Source organism: Pagrus pagrus (assembly GCF_965226575.1).
Source record: "Pagrus pagrus genome assembly, chromosome: 20".
NCBI classification, from domain to species: Eukaryota; Metazoa; Chordata; class Actinopteri; order Spariformes; family Sparidae; genus Pagrus; species Pagrus pagrus.
The window spans coordinates 2,094,447-2,115,583 of NC_140207.1; the positions used below are offsets into that span (position 1 = coordinate 2,094,447).

The 21,137-nt window shown below is 40.8% G+C and overlaps 1 protein-coding gene and 1 long non-coding RNA gene across 3 annotated transcripts in view; both read left to right on the forward strand.

The window, feature by feature from the left end:
* LOC311249800 (uncharacterized protein) overlaps window positions 1-21,137 on the forward strand; it is a 52,121-nt gene that overhangs the window by 9,656 nt on the left and 21,328 nt on the right. The window contains exons 5-9 of the mRNA XM_084341116.1: window positions 35-1,919; window positions 2,620-2,793; window positions 5,347-5,520; window positions 19,913-20,032; window positions 21,028-21,107. Coding sequence (XP_084197242.1) covers window positions 35-1,919; window positions 2,620-2,793; window positions 5,347-5,520; window positions 19,913-20,032; window positions 21,028-21,107 — 2,433 coding nt within the window. The remainder of the gene's footprint in view (window positions 1-34; window positions 1,920-2,619; window positions 2,794-5,346; window positions 5,521-19,912; window positions 20,033-21,027; window positions 21,108-21,137) is intronic.
* LOC311249240 lies at window positions 11,267-13,094 on the forward strand. 2 transcript variants are annotated; one of them, XR_014621144.1, is made up of 2 exons: window positions 11,267-11,347; window positions 12,385-13,094. It is a non-coding gene; the product is annotated as an uncharacterized lncRNA (long non-coding RNA). The 2 variants fall into 2 exon arrangements; XR_014621145.1 differs by lacking the exon at window positions 11,267-11,347 and adding an exon at window positions 11,365-11,545.

Consider the following 21,137-nt stretch of genomic DNA (forward strand, 5'->3'; position numbering starts at 1 on the left):
CAATTTAATCCCAGAATATTTTCTTCTCTTTCAGCTGATAGTGTTCTGCGGGAGGCTTTAGATGAACATAAGATCAGTCTGAGGAGGAGATGTGAACGTGTGACTGAAGGAAGTGATAAAACAGGAAGTGATGAAACAGGAAGTGGAACCCTCCTCAACAGGATCTACACTGAGCTCTACATCACAGAGGGACAGAGTGAAGAGGTTAATACCCAACATGAGGTGAGACAGCTAGAGACAGCTTCCAAGATGGAGACCCTCCATGACACTCCAATCAAGTGCAGCGACATCTTTAAAGCCTCACCTGACCAACAGAGACACATCAGAGTGGTTCTGACCAACGGTGTCGCTGGCGTTGGAAAAACCTTCTCAGTGCAGAAGTTCACTCTGGACTGGGCAGAGGGCTCCGAAAACCAAGATGTCAGTCTGCTGGTTCTGCTCTCGTTCAGGGAGCTGAACCTGATCAGAGATGAGCAGTACAGTCTTCTCAGGCTCCTCCATGTTTTCCATCCAACATTACAGAAGGTGACAGCAGAGAAGCTCGCTGTCTGTAAACTTCTGTTCATCTTTGACGGCCTGGATGAAAGCAGACTTTCACTGGATTTCAAGAACCATGAGGTCGTGTCTGATGTCACACAGAAGTCATCAGTCAGCGTGCTGCTGACAAACCTCATCGAGGGGAAGCTGCTTCCCTCGGCTCTCGTCTGGATAACTTCCCGACCTGCAGCAACCAATCAGATCCCTCCTTCACGTGTTGACAGGGTAGCAGAAGTACGAGGCTTCACTGACGCCCAGAAGGAGGAGTACTTCAGGAGGAGGTTCAATGATGAAGATCTGTCCAGCAGAATCATCTCACACATCAAGACCTCCAGGAGCCTCCACATCATGTGTCTAATCCCAGTCTTCTGCTGGATCACTGCTACAGTTCTGGAGCACATGTTTACTGCAGACCAGAGAGGAGAGCTGCCCAAGACCCTGACTGACATGTACTCACACTTCCTGCTGGTTCAGACAAAGAGGAAGAAGCAGAAGTATGATGAGGGACATGAGACGAGTCCACAGGAGCTGACGGAGGCTGACAGGGAAGTTCTTCTGAAGCTGGGGAGGCTGGCGTTTGAACATCTGGAGAGAGGAAACATCATGTTCTACCAAGAAGACCTGGAGCGGTGTGGTCTTAATGTCACAGAGGCCTCGGTGTACTCAGGAGTTTGTACAGAGATCTTCAGAAGAGAGAGTGTGATCTTCCAGAAAACAGTCTACTGCTTTGTTCATCTGAGCGTTCAGGAGTTTCTGGCTGCAGTCTACATGTTCCACTGTCACACCAACAGGAACACAGAGGTCCTGGAGGCTTTCCTAAAAGACTTCATACTCACGGACTCAAAACCAAAATCTGTTCATGAGAAGATTTCTAAGTTTTTTGGTAGAGGCGTTGATGGCCATGAAGCCTGTTACCCGTCCCTGGATGACTTCCTGAGGGGCGCCATGGAGAAATCCCTTGAAAGTAAAAATGGCCCCCTGGACCTGTTTGTTCGCTTCCTTCATGGCCTCTCTCTGAAGTCCAACCAGAGTCTCTTAGGAGGTCTGCTGGGTCAGACAGACAACAGTCCAGAAAACATCCAGAGAGCCATCAACAACCTGAAGAAGATGAACAGAGATGATGTCTCTCCTGACAGAAGCATCAACATCTTCCACTGTCTGATGGAGATGAACGACCACTCAGTTCATCAGGAGATCCAAGAGTTCCTGAAGTCAGAGAACAGATCAGAGAAGAAACTCTCTGTGTTCCACTGCTCAGCTCTGGCCTACATGCTGCAGATGTCAGAGGAGGTTCTGGATGAGTTTGACCTGAAGAAGTACAACACATCAAAGAAGGGACGACTGAGACTGATTCCAGCTGTGAGGAACTGCAGGAAGGCTGAGTGAGTCCAGATGTGATTATCAACATTATAAATAAAGAAGTGTGAATGGTCAGGACTGCAATGTACAATAGCATCTGAAAAGACAGTAGGTGTATAAATCAAAATCACCAATGGCAACACCATAAAAGTGTAAATCATAAAAGTCTTTATAGAAGTCAACTGTTCTGAATTACATCTATATTAGCTGGCAATATATTAATCATGTAGATTTCTAAGATGGTTTTTCAAACTTCAAACTCATCCATGTTGAATTCAGGACGTGCACGATCATTCATCACCATGATTTGTGGAGCCCACATGCTCGACACAAGACGTGCGATGATGTTAATTTTGGCACTCTCAGCCTCATGCTAACACTGTGTTGGGCATAAACTAATCTAACTTTTTGGCAAAAGACATAGGATCAGATCACACTGACACTGTGGACATCATGGAAACCCAAATGTAACTACATTTTCTCTTCCTTAATCTGAAGGATTAAAATAAAACAAAGATTTAAAGTGTGCAGGTTTTAGAGAGTGATGAGAATAACTGTTTCATGTCAAACACAGATAAGATGAAGGTTTGTTGAACCACTGATGTAAATAGCAAATGTCAATCAGAACTAAATGTTTCAAACTGTTTTCACATCAAATGCATGAAGTAAATATAAAGTGTCCTCTTTCATAATAACAGTTTTGTAATATCTGTGTCATGACAGACTTTCTGACTGTGGACTCTCAGAGACTCACTGTGAAGTTGTGGCCTCAGCTCTGAAGTCCAACCCCTCCCATCTGAGAGTGCTGGACCTGAGTTTAAACAGCCTGAAGGATTCAGGAGTGAAGCTCCTGTCTGTTGGACTGGAGAGTCAAAACTGTGCTCTAGAGAGTCTGAGGTCAGTTCATTGTCTTGTTTTTCCGTATATTCAATTCAAACCCTTCACTGAGACTTAAACAGTTTAGTTAATTAACTCTGAAGATTAGCAGCAGCATAAATCTGAAGAAATGTCAGTTCTTTAAGACATTTTCTGTGAATCTAAATGGCTCCATCCTGTGGTGTTCAGAGGAGGCTGCACTGAAGGACTCTATTCAGTGTTTTTAGGGTCCGGGCAGCTAAGCTGCCAGGAACCTATTGTATTCCTAGGAATTCTTTCTTTCTTCTTCTTCCGAGGAAGTCATACTTCCCATGGGCGAAAACTCACCAAACTTTACAGAAATGTCTGGCCCCATGCCAGATTTACTTAATTCCAAGGACATGTCAATATTCCTCCTGGGGGGGGCACAATAAGCGTTTAAATTTAAAAACTTTAAAAATACCTACAAAATCAACAGTATATGCTACAGTTTTGAAACTTTCACCAAACTGTAGCCCCAATACTGCTGAAACTCTAGTCCACTTAAACTCATTACAAATTATGAAGTCCATCACTCAGTTTTTTTCAAAACCTGTAAAACTTATAAATCTCCTCCCACAATTTTTGCTCAATTGTCACCAAACTTGCTAAAGAGCATCTTCAGACCGTCCTCCACAAAACTTGTTTCTCGGATTTTTGATTTATCAAAAATTAAGCCTACAGTGCAGCAAAATGTTTGACTGTAAACAGTACTATAAACATATACTATCAAATTCTTGCTAAATACATCTTCAATCTTCCTGAAAAAAATTGAGAATATTTTGCAGTCATGGTTGATGGAGTTTGGCAAATATCAGAATTCTATCTCAAAAACTGAATTTTTGAGAACATTTTCAATTCTTCTCTCATGGGAACAACTGGAGTCAATGTAAGAGTGCCATTTTTAAACATCAAATTTTCTCTTATGAAGCAAAACACTTTAAGTTAAAAACAAATCACCAACATTTCCATGCTGTCAAGATGCAATTTATGTATTATCAGATTCTTTTTAACTCAAGGAATTTCTGACATTTTGACCATTTTTGAAATCTGCCTTGACAACAGCTGCCCGGACAGTGACTCCCTGAGTCGACAAATCAAGCTACACAGCAGGTCTCACTTCCAGCCAACTAGCTCAGTGAGTTAGGAGCTGGTGCTTGGTGTCAGGGGTTGTGGGTTCAAGACCCAGCAAGGATGATGATGGTGATGATGATGACAGATATAAATGTCAGATGCCCTCAACAGGAAACGCAAGACCATTGCCTTGATGGTGGCATCACAGCAAGCCTCTAAATTAAATAAAAACAAATAGCTTGGACTGGACCATGGACGAAAGCTAACCAAATTTTGCACAAAGGTCCAGTCTCATGCCAGATTACCTCAGCTGTAAAGCCAAGCCAATAGTCCTGATGGTGGTGCTACAGCAAGCGTCTAAAGTTCAAATCTTTGAAAATTCATAACGAATCAACCATACTTGCTACAGCTTCAGAACTTTCATCAAACTGTAGCCTCAATATTGAAGAAACTTTTGTACATTTAAACCTATTAAAAATTATGAAGTACATCACTCAGTTTTTTTTCAAAAACTGTAAAACTTCTTAAACCTATTTCCTCTCTCCTCCTTTGATTTATCAAAAATTGAGCGTCAAAAACTGAATTTTTCACAGCATTTTAAATTTTTCTTTCATGGGAACAACTGGAGTCAATGCAATAATGACATAGCTAAACACCAGTTATTCACTTATGGAGCAAATCAATAATTTTTAAAATTACCAACATCTCCATGCTGCAATATGTGTATTTTCAGATTTTTGTCTTGGTGGTTTCAAATCTGCCTGCACAACAGTGACTGGCTTACTCAATTTGTGAAGCCACTGTTGTATTGCCACTTGCCAATTAGCTCAGAGCGACAGATGACAGTCTTTGGTTCCAGAAGTTGTGGGTTCAATCCTCAAGTGGTCCAAAATGAGCATTGTTGTCAACTGTCTTGTCTTCCTATTCTCCTGTTTGTTGCTCAGAATTGCCTAAATTTGCCAAAAATAGCCCGGACCCGACCCATCGCTGCGCATACCAAAAGTTTATGGACAGCCTGCAGCCAGTTAGTTAGTTGTTAAAGTGAATTAATGTTTATAATTTAATCTGTTAACAGAAGAACTGAACTAACATTTGATTTAAATTGATAAAATCACATTGAGACATCTCTTTTGAGTACTGTGGACGTCTTTTGTTTGTTGAATAAATTAACACTCTGAAATTCAAGGATTTCATTCTTCTTTGCCGGTAGCGCCGTGAAATAGGCAGAGAAATAGGTATTAATTTTTGATATGAATGGTCTTAAAAAGGTCTTAAAAAGTCTTAAATTTAACTTGAAGAAACCTGTAGGAACCCTGTTTACAGTGTTGAACCTGCATCCTGTTAGGTTCAGGTGGGTTCAGTTTCCATTTTCTAAACTTCTACATTCTGAACCTTCTTCAGCTCTGAACAGATTATTAAACACTGAATGATTTCAAGCAAGAACATTGTCTTCTAAACTTACATCATTTATTCTTTATTCAGATTGAGGAGCTGCAGTTTGTCAGAGATCAGCTGTGCTTCTCTGGCCTCAGCTCTGAAGTCCAACCCCTCCCATCTGAGAGTGCTGAGCCTGACTAGCAACAAGCTGCAGGATTCAGGAGTGAAGCTGCTGTGTGATTTTCTACAGAGTCCAAACTGTAGACTGGAGACTCTGAGGTCAGTTCACTGACTCTGTTACTGCTAACTAATATTTGAGTTTACATTCATACATAACTTACATTGATAAAGTTATAGATTTCCTTTGGTTCATATTTTCAATTTTCACAAACTAAATTTCTTCTTCAGTCACAAAAGACTTCTGTTTCTTCAAGAAACTAGAAAATGTTCAGTTAGTTGTTAAAGTGAATTAATGTTTATAATTGAATCTGTTAACAGAAGAACTGAACTAACATTTGATTTAAATTGATAAAGTTGATCTCAATGTGATTTCACAAATAATGTCTGATCATTGATATTGATCCTACAGAACACACACAGATCAAAGCATATTTTCAAAAGAAGATGTTTAAAAGAAAATTCAGTTTTTTCTCCTCTAATAACAGACCTGACTGAGATCAGCAGCATGTTATTAATCTGTGTTGACATGAACAGCTGTATGAATGTTGTGCTGACATGTGGATGATGTCTGTAGAAGGCTGATGATGATCCACAATAACACAATGACAAAGTTGTGTGTGTGTGTGTGTGTGTGTGTGTGTGTGTGTGTGTGTTTTGGAGTATGTTTTCATTTTATTCTATTTAATTTTGTCTTAGTCACTTCCTACCTCGAGCTGCTATTATCTGTTATTGTTTGCACACTGTTCCTTTGTGCTGCAGTGTCAAATTGAATTTCTCCTACAGGGGATCAAGAAAGGTTCATCTTATCTGAACTCATTTTAGAGAAACGCTCATTGATGAGGACACAGTAATGTTGAGCTACACATTTAAAACCTGAACACATCTGATTGGATTATAAATTAATTTTCATCTACATCATTTATTCTTTATACAGATTGAGGGGCTGCAGTTCGTCAGTGTTGAGGCAGTGTTGACCAAATATGAATCAAGTTCCTAGTTCTCTCAGAAATATATTTTCACTGTTTAGCTGTAATATGATAAAGTTTGTGTCCCTGCCACCATGTTAACAAAGTACCAGGGACGACAGAGAGGCGTTATTATGGATCCTACTGCTGTTGCCTTTGTTGGTTCAGACATGAGGAGTGAGACTGGTTTGGGTTAGGGTAAGAATATCAGGGTGAGATAATCAGAGGCAGACTAGGGCCAATCTTAGCAAGATAAGCAGTGGGATCCAAAATGAGGCGACAGGGAGGCACTCACATGCACTAACATGCACACAGCTCAGATCGCAACACACACACTGAGAGTGTGACGTCATTCTGGGTTCAGGACACCGTGACTCCACTATATCTTTACATAACTAATAGTTGTATTTTAACTTTCATCTTGTTATGTTCAGGTGTCTATGTCCTGTCTACCAGGAAGTGAGACAGGAGTCTTTCCCAATTTTTAAGTCTTTCACCTGCTGTGTAATTTCTCCTGTTAATATCTCGGGTGTGACGAGATCTTGTGGCACGAGATCTCATTTTTTTAAAACGTGTCTGACGTTGAACTCGAAATTAACACAGAAGATGCCTTTGCCACTTTTAAATCGTTCGTGTGGCAGCATTTTGGTACCTGATGGAAAAAATAAACTGCGGTTTTACAGTTTGACTTTTTTGACTTGAAGACTTACATGAAGTCTTTTTACTCACTCTGACGTGTCAGGATATAACCTTTTTGATTAAAACAGCATTAAAATATCATGTGATCTGCTACTTCAGCGCACGCTAACAACAAATATTACTGGGACCATAATAAAAATTTGCACACCAGCTTTTTTAATATCCAAGAATTCAAATCATAAACTCTACCACTGACTTCCTCAGTGATGAACTGGACACATTTAGGCACCTTGAGTAACCATATACTTGGTTTGTCACTTTGTGTATTTGACAGTGTTGAACCTGCATCCTGTTGGGTTCAGGTGTTTGGAGTTTCCATTTTCTAAACTTCTTCATTCTGAACCTTCTTCAGCTCTAAACAGATTATTAAACACTGAATGATTTCAAGCAGGAACATTGTCTTCTAAACTTACATCATTTATTCTTTATTCAGATTGAGGAGCTGCAGTTTGTCAGAGATCAGCTGTGCTTCTCTGGCCTCAGCTCTGAAGTCCAACCCCTCCCATCTGAGAGAGCTGAAGCTGGACAACAACAAGCTGCAGGATTCAGGAGTGAAGCTGCTGTGTGATTTTCTACAGAGTCCAAACTGTAGACTGGAGACTCTGAGGTCAGTTCACTGACTCTGTTACTGCTGCAGACCCTGAGTCTCTGTGAAGCATAATTCAACTAACATCAAATTAGCTGTGTAGCAAAGCAAACTACTAATAACCTGACCTGAGATCACAATAACATCAAAACAGGGAACAAAAACACAGATTGAACACATTAGGGCTGCCACAAACGATTATTTTGATAGTCGACTAATCACCGACTATTTTTTCGATTAGTCGACTAATCGGATCATACGTAAATTGAATGTATAACATACAGTTTATCGCACCAGCATGCAGCTGCTCTTATATAACAATCATTAGCTTTCAGCTTGAAGTGTTTAAGGTATATGCTAACTACTAGTGACATAGGCCTTAATACACTCTCCCATGACATTCTCATGCACCTGTACATCAGAAACAATAGGAGTGATAGGTACAGTAGGATATGCAATAATTAACTACTGCATACATCTTGACAGCTCTACTTTACACTGTTGATTTGTATAATCCCAACAGACATGTCCAGTGATTTTCAGCTCTCTGTGTTTACATGTGTCTGTTCTGATGATACAAGTCAGCGGTCCTGAAATGTGTGTTTCTCTTCTATAAAACACATTCTACATCACGGAGGCAACGTCTTTCCACTTAGGGCTTCCTTCACCTTTGAAACGGGGCAGAGCTCCGTGGGAAACACCTGCCTGACACAGCAACGTAGGGAACCGTGCACGTCCGCGGCGCACAGCTCCACGGACATGCACGGGGGGAAAAACGGCGCTGCTTTGGGTTGTGAGCGCGCATGTCTCGCGTCTACATTGGAAGCTAATAGGTAGGCTATTATCAGTATAATCAGAGGCAACCATGAATGAGTTCGCCTCAGTTTCACGTGATTGTCACTGTCAGCCTGTTAATTTTACTGACCCGAGCTGAGACGCGCCCCCCAAAACAAAAGTCTTCGGATCTGAACGATTCACACAAGTCTCCTAATTGGCCACGAAAAAAGCGAGTTGCGCTTTTCGGCGCGCTGTTTGCATCCCTGAATATAACAAAAGTGCATTTTGTGCTCAGTGCTCACAACGAACTGTATTCAACTTTACTACACTCTGACTCTATATAATCCCAAACTGCACAAGGCTCTTGTTCCTAAGGCTAATGAATCAAATCGTCATCGCTAATGTTAACGTTTACAGCTATCAATATGAGTAAGTAGTAAGTTAGCTCTCTGTTTACGCTAATGTTAGCAGCTAACTAGCCAGTTAGCTTAACGAGACGACGGTCCCTCTTCATCGTCGTTGTCAGCCACAACGTGCTTCCTTTTCAGGAGCTCGTGCATCGCACTTGTGCCGCCGTGAAAGGCAAGTTCTGTCTTGCAGATATTGCACCGCACACTTTTTTCTTTTGTTTTCTTAAAATGCTCCCACACTTTTGAGCTCCGTTGCCGCCGGGTAGCCATGATACCAGAGAGCCCGTCTGGTATAACTTCAGGTGACACCACGGCTGACCCAGATTACCACTACTGCGCATGTGTGTCAATGACAGAAAGGCAGACGCGGCAGTGGAAGGTGCCGCAGCAGAGAGAGAAAACAAAGTTTAAAAAAAACAAAACGACGCGTCGACTATTAAATTAGTTGTCGACGATTTTAATAGTCGACGTAATCGTGACTAGTCGACTAATCGTGGCAGCCCTAGAACACATGTGCATTACATCAACCAGAGTTAAACAGTTCTGTGTTTAGCCGTGCTATGCTTTGCTATCTAGGCCCAGTTCAACGTTACCAATTTTTGAAGAAAAGGTGCTGGTGGTTCCTTGGCTGATGAGCCAAGCAGGAGAAGGTTGGGATTCCAATGTTGAACAATGCTGTTCTGCTGTGCAAGATCTGACGAAAGACAGCAGACGGAGGAACATGGTCACTCCCTTTTCTTTGCAGGGATAGCAGCTCGGTGCTAACGTGCTTGGTGTTCCTCAGATTGTGGTTTTAGCTGGCAAGCTTTGCGTCGCAGCTGATAGTGATAACTGATCTGGAATACGAGCCGGACCTTGTGTCGCTGCAGTGAGGATAAGTTCTTTGGGCCTGCTGGAAATGTAGCTTGCAGAGCTCAGCAGCTGTTAGGCCCAGAAGAATGCAGGAGAAGAGATCTTGAAGGCAGGCAGCCCCGTGGGGAGAGACGTGGAGAAGAGAGGTGGAGAAGCACTTGGAGAAGAGAAAAGAGAGCGAACAAAGGAAGGAGCTGGAGTTTTGACTTTCCGGTCAGAGGGGGGTCTGTCACCCTGACCAATATTAGCTCAAAGATGACTTTGCACCTAGGTGTGAAGACTGGGGAATTCTGGGAAACTGAGTTCAGTTCAGAGCCCATTTTGAAATCCACAGTGAACGACTTCATCTGTATCAAAATATCATGTGATCTGCTACTTCAGTGCACACTAACAACAAATATTACTGGGACCATAATAAAAATTTGCACACCAGCTTTTTTAATATCCAAGAATTCAAATCATAAACTCTACCACTGACTTCCTCAGTGATGAACTGGACACATTTAGGCACCTTGAGTAACCATATACTTGGTTTGTCACTTTGTGTATTTGACAGTGTTGAACCTGCATCCTGTTGGGTTCAGGTGTTTGGAGTTTCCATTTTCTAAACTTCTTCGTTCTGAACCTTCTTCAGCTCTGAACAGATTATTAAACACTGAATGATTTCAAGCAGGAACATTGTCTTCTAAACTTACATCATTTATTCTTTATTCAGATTGAGTGGCTGCAGGTTGTCAGAGATCAGCTGTGCTTCTCTGGCCTCAGCTCTGAAGTCCAACCCCTCCCATCTGAGACAGCTGGAGCTGAGTGACAACAAGCTGCAGGATTCAGGAGTGAAGCTGCTGTGTGATTTTCTACAGAGTCCAAACTGTAGACTGGAGACTCTGAGGTCAGTTCACTGACTCTGTTACTGCTAACTAATATTTGAGTTTACATTCATACATAACTTACATTGATAATGTTATAGATTTCCTTTGGTTCATATTTTCAATTTTCACAAACTAAATTTCTTCTTCAGTCACAAAAGACTTCTGTTTCTTGAAGAAACTGTAGAAAATGTTCAGTTAGTTGTTAAAGTTAATTAATGTTTATGATTTAATCTGTTAACAGAAGAACTGAACTAACATTTGATTTAAATTGATAAAGTTGAGAAGCTGAAGTAGAAATATTTTGATTTCTGTTGATGTCAATGTGTTTTCACAAATAATGTCTGATCATTGATATTGATCCTACAGAACACACACAGATCAAAGCATATTTTCAAAAGATGTTTAAAACAAAATTCAGTTTTTCACCTCTAATAACAGACCTGACTGAGATCAGCAGCATGTTATTAATCTGTGTTGACATGAACAGCTGTATGAATGTTGGACACAGTAATGTTGAGCTACACATTTAAAACCTGAACACATCTGATTGCATTATAAATTGATTTTAATCTCCATCATTTATTCTTTATTCAGATTGAGGAGCTGCAGTTTGTCAGAGATCAGCTGTGCTTCTCTGGCCTCAGCTCTGAAATCCAACCCCTCCCATCTGAGAGAGCTGGACCTGAGGTTCAACAACCCGAAGGGTTCAGGCTTGAAGCTGCTGTGTGATCTGAAGAAGAGTCCAGACTGTAGACTGGAGACTCTGAGGTCAGTAGAGGGTTGGAGTCAGTTCATGCTGGTTTCAGCAGTATTGTACTAAACACAGTATCAAAGTAAAGATCCAGTATTTCCTGCTTTCCTCAGTGAAGCTGTGAGAGGAGAACGGTGACAGGCTTCATGATTGGACAGAAAGACAGAGAGAGAGAGCAGTCAGCCAATCAGACGAGCCAGAAGCTTGTTGTGATGGTGTGTTTGAGTTGATGTGAAGACGACTGTTGTTGTTGTGTTCATGTCTACAGGAAATAAAGCTGGATCACAGCTGACAGCATCACAGGATGTATAGAGACAGTGTCCTCATTCATCAAACTGTCGGAGCATCAAATCTGATCTCAAAGTGTTTGTTCTCTCATTTCAACACTGAACAACTGATCAGTTCATCTTTGTCACAGCTCTCAGATCAGTCTGACTGAAGCCTGCAAATCACTGGCTCTTATTTCAGAGAACCATCATTACATTTAGTAACCATGCGGTCCGTATACAGACCAGAACCTCTGCTGAAGTCCACAAACCACAGCTGATGTTTTACTGTTCAGTGTAGGACCTTTAACGTTATGTTTATATCTGCCCATGTGTCATTTGATTTGTCCAAATATTTTTATAACAGACTCCATATTTACATATTTGTCATGTGATGTTTCCAAAGTAGATGAAATATTTAAATGTGAGTGAGACTCTGGTTTTTAACAGCAGTAAATCATCATTAAAGTGAGCTGTGAGTCTCTCTCTGTTCCTGCAGTCATGATGCGTTCAGGGACTGTCAGCAGTTTATTTCCACTGTGTCCTTCAGTGAAACCTGCAGAGTGAACACACTTGATGTCCAAAGTGTCTGCAGGTCTGTGAGCTTCACTCCAACACGTTAACATGAGAGCTGAAAGGAAGCTGGCTACGCTACACAGCCGCTCCACTTGTGGTCTGAACAGGACTGAAGTCCTGCTGGTCTTTATATCACTGACTGACAGCTGATGGAGGGAGTCTCTGTCAACACTCATTTATCACTTCTACTGTCTCTCTGCTTCTCTCATCAGCTGGGAGTCTTATCTACCGTGAGGAAGGTGGAGGTGTCGAGAGGATCAGCTGTGTCCTGATGGTCCAGAGAGGTTGAAGCAGCACCATCAGCTGGTGGGTGGAGAGGCTCTGACTGGGCCGTGTTACTGGGAGGTGGAGTGGAGAGGAGAGCTTCATCCAGCAGTGACTGACGGACCAATCACAACAAGTGGAGATGACTGTCAGTGCTGCAGTGTGAACTGCTCTGAGATCAGCTCCACTGTCACACACAATGTCCAGTCCAGCATCATCCCTGTGTTCCTGTGGATGTGACAGAGTATCATCAGTGTATCTGGACTGCTCTGCTGCTGCTCTGTCCTTCTACACAGTCTCTGCAGACACACTGACACTCCTCCACTCCTTCTGCTCCACACTCAGACACCTCCTCCACCTGGAACCTGGACCTTTATTCTTTTATTCACTCGCATCTTCTCAACACAAAGAGCCTCAACAGGTTAATCTATCGAGGCAAAAATCAACATTTTAACAGATGAATTTATGATGTAATATATGATGTAATAAATGATGGCATTGTTGTGTTGCTGTAACTGATGACCATGAAAGGACGAACATGTTGATTTCACTGATGTTATTTAGTATTTGTATAGTTTTGTAACACAGTCTTCTCATATGATGGAAATGTTGTCAAACAAACAAACAATGCACAAATATTAAACAGCAGAGTCACATATTTTGGTGGTAATGTCTTTTATTAATGCTTTAAATTCTGTCTCAGCTCTGCTTTGACTTGAATTGAAAAACATTGTTTCCATGTAGACAAAGTGAGCATTTAAAAACTTGATGTCCTCACAGCAGAAACACACTTCAGATGTGTCCAACAACACAGAACAAGGTTGTGATGCACAGTTGCAGTTTCAGTCCCACTGGGACCATCAACAATAAAACATAGGAGCATGAAAAAAGTGTGTAAACGTAGAAACCTGATTATATTTATTTTACATTATAAAGTTTTTAAGGGAAGATTTTTGTTTTCAGGAATATTTTGCTAAATATTGTCATTTTCCAGAAGAAGAAATCAGCAGGAAAGAGCAGGAATCTGGAGACTTGGATCAGGACAGACGAGCTGTATGGGGCCATTTTATATCACAAATGTTTGGTGAAACATCGAACCTGTAAAATATATGGACATGAATGATGACAGATTGAGGGACAGCACAACCTGGTGTAATATGAACAATGAGAAGTGAACTTACAGTTCAGGACTGAATCTAGAAATGCGGAGGAAATCCTTTACTGCTCGTCCTCACGCACACAAGTCTGAAGTTAATGTAAAGATCAGCACATGTGATATTAAGTTCTGCATGAGGCCATAAAACAGACAAATGTACCAGTTCATCAGACTCATCTTCCAGATCTATTGTGTCACTGAGAGCTGAAGCTTTTTCTATGGACGATGATTTCACCAAGAATTACAATCAAACACAAAGTGGCACATAAACAGTTGTTTTATTGCATCAGTCTGATATTTGGCTCATAATTACATGTTGAAGAGAAAAAAGAACCTTAAAAAGGAAATTGACAAATTGCACTTAAATCAGTTAGATGTGATTTGTAAATGGGAGGAACTGGAAAGTGGCATTGTGGGTAATGACACTGCTGGACTCATTATGGACAGTTTAAAAGACAAATGATCCAAATCGACCCAGCAGAACCAGATATCACCTTTTTTATTCCACACATTCTTCTTCCTTTTCAAAACCTGGTGCCTACATTACCCACAATGCAATTTAGCCACTGAGTGACATCATTGGTGGCAGTTTATCAGATTACATGCAGCTTCCTCTTTGGCTCTGATGCAGCATGTAATCTGCAAAGTAACTAAAGTTATTAAATCAAAGTAGTGGAGTAAAAAGAAATACTCAAGTAAAGTACAAATACCTCAGAACTGTACTCATCTAAAGTTGTTGAGTAAATGTACTTAGTTACATCCCTCACTGTCTCCAGATCAGCTCTCTTTATGACAACATAACTGCAGATTAACACATTTAACTGGATCTTTGTGTTCTGCTTCCTGTTGCAGCTCCACCCTGTGGATCGATGGAGTAGTGCAGTTAATTTCCACATGTTTCTGATGAACAGTAGAAGTTGATATTGCAGAGTGAACTTCTGCTTATTACCACTAATATCAGCTGTTTGTCATTTTATAATAAATGAAGTGGATCAAATCTGAACACAGTCTGATTCAATCGAGGCTTTACTGAATCTTCTGGACTGACTTGTGTCTGGATTTTGGTGCAAAGTCAGCAGCTTCATATTTCATCTTTCTATAATGTTTGATATTAAAAAGATGTGTTTAACATGCTGATTCTACACTTTATATTCATTAATCATGTCTGTAAAACAATTAGAAGTACACAGAAATATAAAACTATCTTGATTTTGACAGAAAACCAACAAATCCTGAAGTTTATCAGAGTTTTATGTGAGACCCTGCTGGTTTTCACATCACATGATCAACAACAAACGTCATTGTTTTCTGTTATTTAAGTCTTTATTTAGTTTTTCAATCAACATGAAAATGAACACAAACGTACAAATATGGAGAAAAAAAAACAGACTAAACAGAAGCACAGCATCATCTTCACACTGCCCATAACATTAATGATTTCAGAGTCCACCAGCACAATACCAGTCTATGAAAAAGTCATCCACTGACACACTCAGCAACTAAAGAAAAGTCCAAATATATAAATAAAAGAGAGAGCCCGTCCTTACGCCATAATAACTAACAGAAAATGAAACAGTCAAGAAGTCAAAGACAGACAAACACCCGAAGGCAAATACATTTCTCCAAAATATAATGTCCTGCTCCTGTGACATGTCTCCTTTAATGAAAGACAAAAACTTGTTCCAGACAGCTGATATGACTTTTTATGGTTGTGTAGGTGAGCTAACATTAACTCAGATGATGCGTTCACTGTCATTAACTTAACCCGCTCTCTATATTCCAGTCTGACTTGACTTTTCCAGTGGCGGAGGATAATCCTAGCAGCTGAAATAAAGCCTGTTAGAGCTCGGGCAGATGCTGGCTTGGATATTGTGGGTAAACGCGACCTGTCCCCCAGGAGGCAAAGTTGAATTGATTCAGGCCTAGGTGGACCCAGCCACTCCTGTATTGCTTTAATGATTTCCTTCCAGAAGGGCAGAACCAGAGGGCAGGCCCACATTACATGGATGAAGGTGCCATCTGCCCTTTACATTTCCAGCACAAACTATTTTCTAGTAAACCCATTTTATGAAGGCGGACAGGTGTAAAGTAATAACGATGAAGTATCTTACAGTGTATAAATGTGCCTCTGGCTTCTCTTGTGAACCAGCCTGCACTGGAGATGATCTTTGCCCACGAGTCCTCGTCAATGTTCACATTCAGATCCCTCTGCCATATTAGATTCTCACAGCTGCCATACATTGAATTCACAATTATCTTGTAAAATGTTGAGGCTGACTGTTTATTTTTAGGTCATTTAAAGTAGGACTGTACCATATTATCATCCCCAGGAAACTGCTTAATTACACTCCCCAACCTACTTCGTATGTGCAGATATCTCCAGAGATCTGATCTATCTTTTAGGGTCAACTGTGGACTGAGTTCTTGAAAAGATTTGAATGTGTTATCATTAATAAGGTTGGATATATTTCTTACACCACCGACAGCCAGGAATCCCTAAAAAGCCCTTTTTCCCTCCTTTAACTGCAGCGTTGCTCCAAGGTGAAGAGTCAGGTCGCTTATAGTGTGAAATCTTTAATAACTTGTGAAGTTTATTCCAGACTTTCTTTGAGTGATGTAAAATCTCCCGGGCTTTTTCAGAGAGAGGGTGTTTTGTGATGAAACCTCAAGTGGACTGAAGGGGGCAGTAAGCTCTGGTTCTGTTCCGGTCCATCCTCAGTGGTTATTACTGTCATTAGTCCAGTGTCAAAGGCCAAACTGTACAACTCCACATTGGACAGGGAGAGCCCACCTTTACTTGTTGTTGTAGAAAGTTTCTGGAGATTAATCCTCGGTCTCTTCCCATTTATAAATAACTCTTTATCATCAGGCTGACGTCTGTCTGCAGGCCGAGCACAGACAGACGGCCTACTTCTCCCCACAAGACAAGAGACAAAACCTGAAAGGACAGAAAAGATGAGAAACAAACAAACAAACAAACAAACAAACAAACAGCTGAATGTCACTAATTGTTTCTGTTTCAGAGAGCGGGGCTGCTTTCACACTGATTTAAGGAGAGTCGCTGTAAAAGTTCATAATTTCTTGATCATCAGCAAAACATGTGAATCAATGAATGAACACACGAGGAAGGAAAAGAGGAGGAAGACGGAGACGAGAGACAGAAGAGAGGAGACAAAGAGGAGAGAGGAGGTTAGGAAACAAACAAAGGAAAGGAGATGAGAGCAGAGAACAGAGGTCGCTCTCCAGAAAGAGAAACAGCAGGTGTGCTTGATGTTTCTGTGGAGTTGTAGCGCCTCCTGCTGGACAGCAGAGGTCCTGCAGGACGAGGGGAGGAGTTCAGAGAGAAGATAATGTGGCTCCTCACTTCTTTCTCACAAACTTTTTCCCTCAGAGGACCAAAACTGAAACTTTGTGTTGGGACACGGGGAAAAGCAGACAGCTGCTGTGTTGAACTGCTGAGATGCAGAATGGTTCTTAGATTTTAGATCCTCTGATGTGACATCGTCTTCTTTTATTTATCTCTGCGTCGGCTTTTCTCTGTCATGTTGCCTGTTTTATCGCTTTTATTCCTTTTTACTTGTAATGACTCATGTTGACATTTTGTGTTGTGCCTTCTTGTTTTAACTCACCTCAGACGAGGCTTCATTGTGACTGGCTCGACTGTGGAGTGATTATTCTGGGATGTTGTCTTCAGGAGTTTCCTGCTTTTTCTTGTCTGTCCAAGGACTTTGTTTTTAAAGCTGCTGTAGAAATAAAGATTATTATTGTTATTATTATTATTGTTATTGTTGTTGTTGTTGTTGTTGTTGTTATTGGACTCAAAGCTGATTTTCTTCCTGCTCAAAGTGTTTCTCTGCTCTCTTGCACATTATGAAAAATAATTACAAATAATACAAAATAATAAAACACAGCAATGTCCTAAAACTCCTTTCATTTGAGAACAAGAGAGAACGAGAGTAAAACTTTACATTTACATAAAAACCAGAGTTACAAACTACACATTTGTTGAGTTGAATAAAGAAACAACAAAACATTTGTATGAGACAAATATTTGGACCTGATTCCTCCTGAACCTGAACGTGGACAGTAAATAAAGACATGTTTGTGTTTCATCCACAGACACAAGACAAGTGTGATGAAATCCATGTGCACTGGCCAGAGTGAGCTTCCTCTCAGTGAGCTGTACATGCAACATGAGTGTGTCTGCTGTAAGACTGTCCAACACATGGACACAGGAAGTGGGGGTGCTGAGGGGCCTGCAGCACGCCCTCAACAAGGCCTTATAAAACCATCAGCTGAGTGATGAAAGCTGATGGTAAGATACAGCAGATACAGAGCAGACGTGACCTCAGCTGCTAGTTTGTTGCTTTGGACAGCAGGCGGCGCTGCTGCATCATCAACAATGAGCTGAGACTCAAACACAACAGTGTGTTTTTCACACAGTCACACAGGGACACGAGCTGGACTCAAACCTGTGACACGGACACATGTGATAGTGGCACACTCACACATTTACACAGTGTTTAAGGGGAAACATGATTCTCCTGCATGCTTCTGTAACTTTTCAGCGCAGCCATCAGGATTATATCTAAGAAATAATATCAGACGGCACATTCACCACTTTACCTTTACATGAAGGTGATGTGACTGTTGCAGTGAACACACTTTAAATACACAGCAGGCTGCACAACTCAACACACAACAGACACACATATTTTACTCTCCACTACACTTGCTCCAGAGCTGAAGTTTGTCTGACAGTGATCTGAACTCAGTTTGCTGTGTTTGGTTTATATGTTAGTTTGAGCTGTTCCAGCAGAGGGAGGTCATCATGGAGACACAGAAAAAGTACACAAGTGATTTCCATTAAATGACAAGAGGAGGAGCAACACTGACGGGAGGGGACATGAAAGTGAAAGTGTTCAGACTCCATTTTGAGTCAACAGAGCAGCAGGTGGAGGAAAAGACATCTGAGGCAGGGTGAGTTTTATTTCTACATTATTGTTTTACAGTCAAAGTCTCTGATTCATCTGTGAGTACAGCGGGATCGGCTACAAAATTCACATTGAACAAGAGACAACAAGCTCATATTTAAAGAAAACTGAGCAGGAGCTGTGTGTGTGTGTGTGTGTGTGTGTTACTTCCTCCTTCCTCAGTCTGGGTTGAGCCTCTTCAACAGACTTTTCTCGTGACTCTTGTGCTCTGAGCTCAGTCAGTGTTGTGTTGCTTATTTCTCAGACTGACTCAAGTCCAGAAGACGACAGCAGTTTTGTTTTATGAATTTTATTGTCAATAGCTTGTCTGCCACTTCAGCTTCACCTGACAAAATAGTTCAACAGTAAAAGTTTTCACTAATGAAGCCTCGATTAAAGTCTGTTTTATGGACTTGGACTTCACTGTTCGCTCATTGAAGATATTGTGTTGTACCAAAGTAGATCCTGTACTGTCCTGTTGGTCAGAAGGATCCAGATTGCTGTTTCAGTATTAACATATTTTGTTATAACTTAACACTAAGAACTAGATTCTTTCAGACATTTAACCTCCGACATTTAAAAGATGAAACCCAGTTGCAAAGACACAAAATGTTTTCTGTAGAAATTTCAAGTGAAAGATTCCAGAACAATCATTTTATTAGATTTTATTTACATAATTTACTATTTAACATGAGTTGTTATAAACTTGTTTGTATTTAAAACATATTAAAAGCTGTTATTTATTGTAGGACTCTTCAACAAATGTAAAGTAGACAAAACAATTATTGTCATAAAGTGACCTCACTAAAAACCTGAGCAGTGATCCAGGTACATGACAACAATAAAGAAATAACGTCTGCAGGCAGGAAGTGGAGACTTTGAGTGGACAGAGCAGGACATCACACTGAGGGACGTCCCTTTAATTAGACAGAGACATGGCCGATCTTTGTAAATGTCACTTTTGTTTAGCATCACATTGGGTGATGAGTCTGCAGGCTTCACCATCTCCATTTTACACCCTCCTCCTCTGCATCTTGTTTCACCTGTTTGTCCTCCTTGTCTTCATGTTGTTCTCCTTCCATGTGCTACATATTTACCTCAGTGCTTTCTGAAGTGCAGAAGATGAGTGATTGTGTGGAGGAAGAGGAGGACGGAGCAGAGTCTCCAGTCTCCAGCTGTCTGTCTATGAAGAGTGACCGGTCCAAAGGTTTTACTCCAGACTTCAGTAATGAACCTGGACCCTCAGACACACAGTAAGAAGACTGCCATGTTTTTAATCACCAAACTGTCAATATCAGCAATTTGTGTATTGACATGAAATAAATACAAACATGTTGGTGTTTCCAGAAGTCAGTACCACAGACGGAGAGAAGAGTCTCCAGTCTCCAGCTGTCCGTCTATGGAGAGTGACCGGTCCAAAGGTTTTCCTCCAAACTTCAGTACTGAACCTGGACCCTCAGACACACAGTAAGAGAACTGATACTAACTTCAGTTTATATAATTAAATCATTACCATTATGTGACTGTAGTTGCCCAAATAAAGGACAAAATACTTTTTCTGTAAATTACATTTTAAACCTTTGTGACTTGTATTATCCGTAGGGACGAGACAATTATGTGTCAACATCAGATATTCTTCTTGAATACACCGGAGTGTTGCATCATGGGGTGTAGCCTAAATATTGTTGGCTAGTGAGATACTTCAGGTTCATTCATTGTTTGTCTGTTAGAGAAATTTAGTCTTAAAAGTGTTTAGTTTGCTCAGTTAAACCTTCAGGAGTTTGATGGCTGATGCAACGTGTTTTGCTGCGATGGAAGAATTACTGATGCATGAAAACGAGCAGAAGTCGTCCCAATGTCTTTACTGCAGATGATCAAATGATCTGTTAAAAAGACAAGAATTACAACTTTCACTGAATGTCAGGATGAGGAGCACCAAGTATTTTACAGATAGATAAATGACACAAATGAGGGATTTATGTTCTGCTTTAATGACAAGTGAGGATTTCTTCTATATCTTTGCAAAGGAAAAGGCTCCATTGATGAGGGCTGGAAGTATCTCATGGAAACTGTCCCAAAATCTTCACTCTGACATTGTTTTTATCTTCATCAAACCTTTTTATCAAACACAGTTGTTGAAAAAAGAGGAGGGTATATTGTACTAAGCGTGGCCATGTACTTTGTCCAGTATGGTTTAAGTTTTTAATAGCTGCTAATGAGGTCATGTTTTGTGCTCCTTTTTGTTTGTGTGATAAAATTTCCCATTAAAATAAGTTTGTTCACTAAAATCAAATGATGCAAACTGCTCCACTGTGACTCGGACAAAAACAAACTGTTAGTGATTGGGAGTTCAGTCCAGATTCAGAGCTTGGAGAAGACATACTTATGTTTACAGTTTGTCCTCTCTTTTGTCAGACTGATCTGTGATTTCTAATCAGGTTGATTTTCCTTTATCTCTTCAGAAAGACAGAGGGAAGTGTTTCTGTGGAGGAGCAGCTGTCCTGCTGTCCAGTGTTAGTCAGTCAGACCAACACTGTACAAAGTAAGACTGTAAATCTGTCTGCTGATGTCT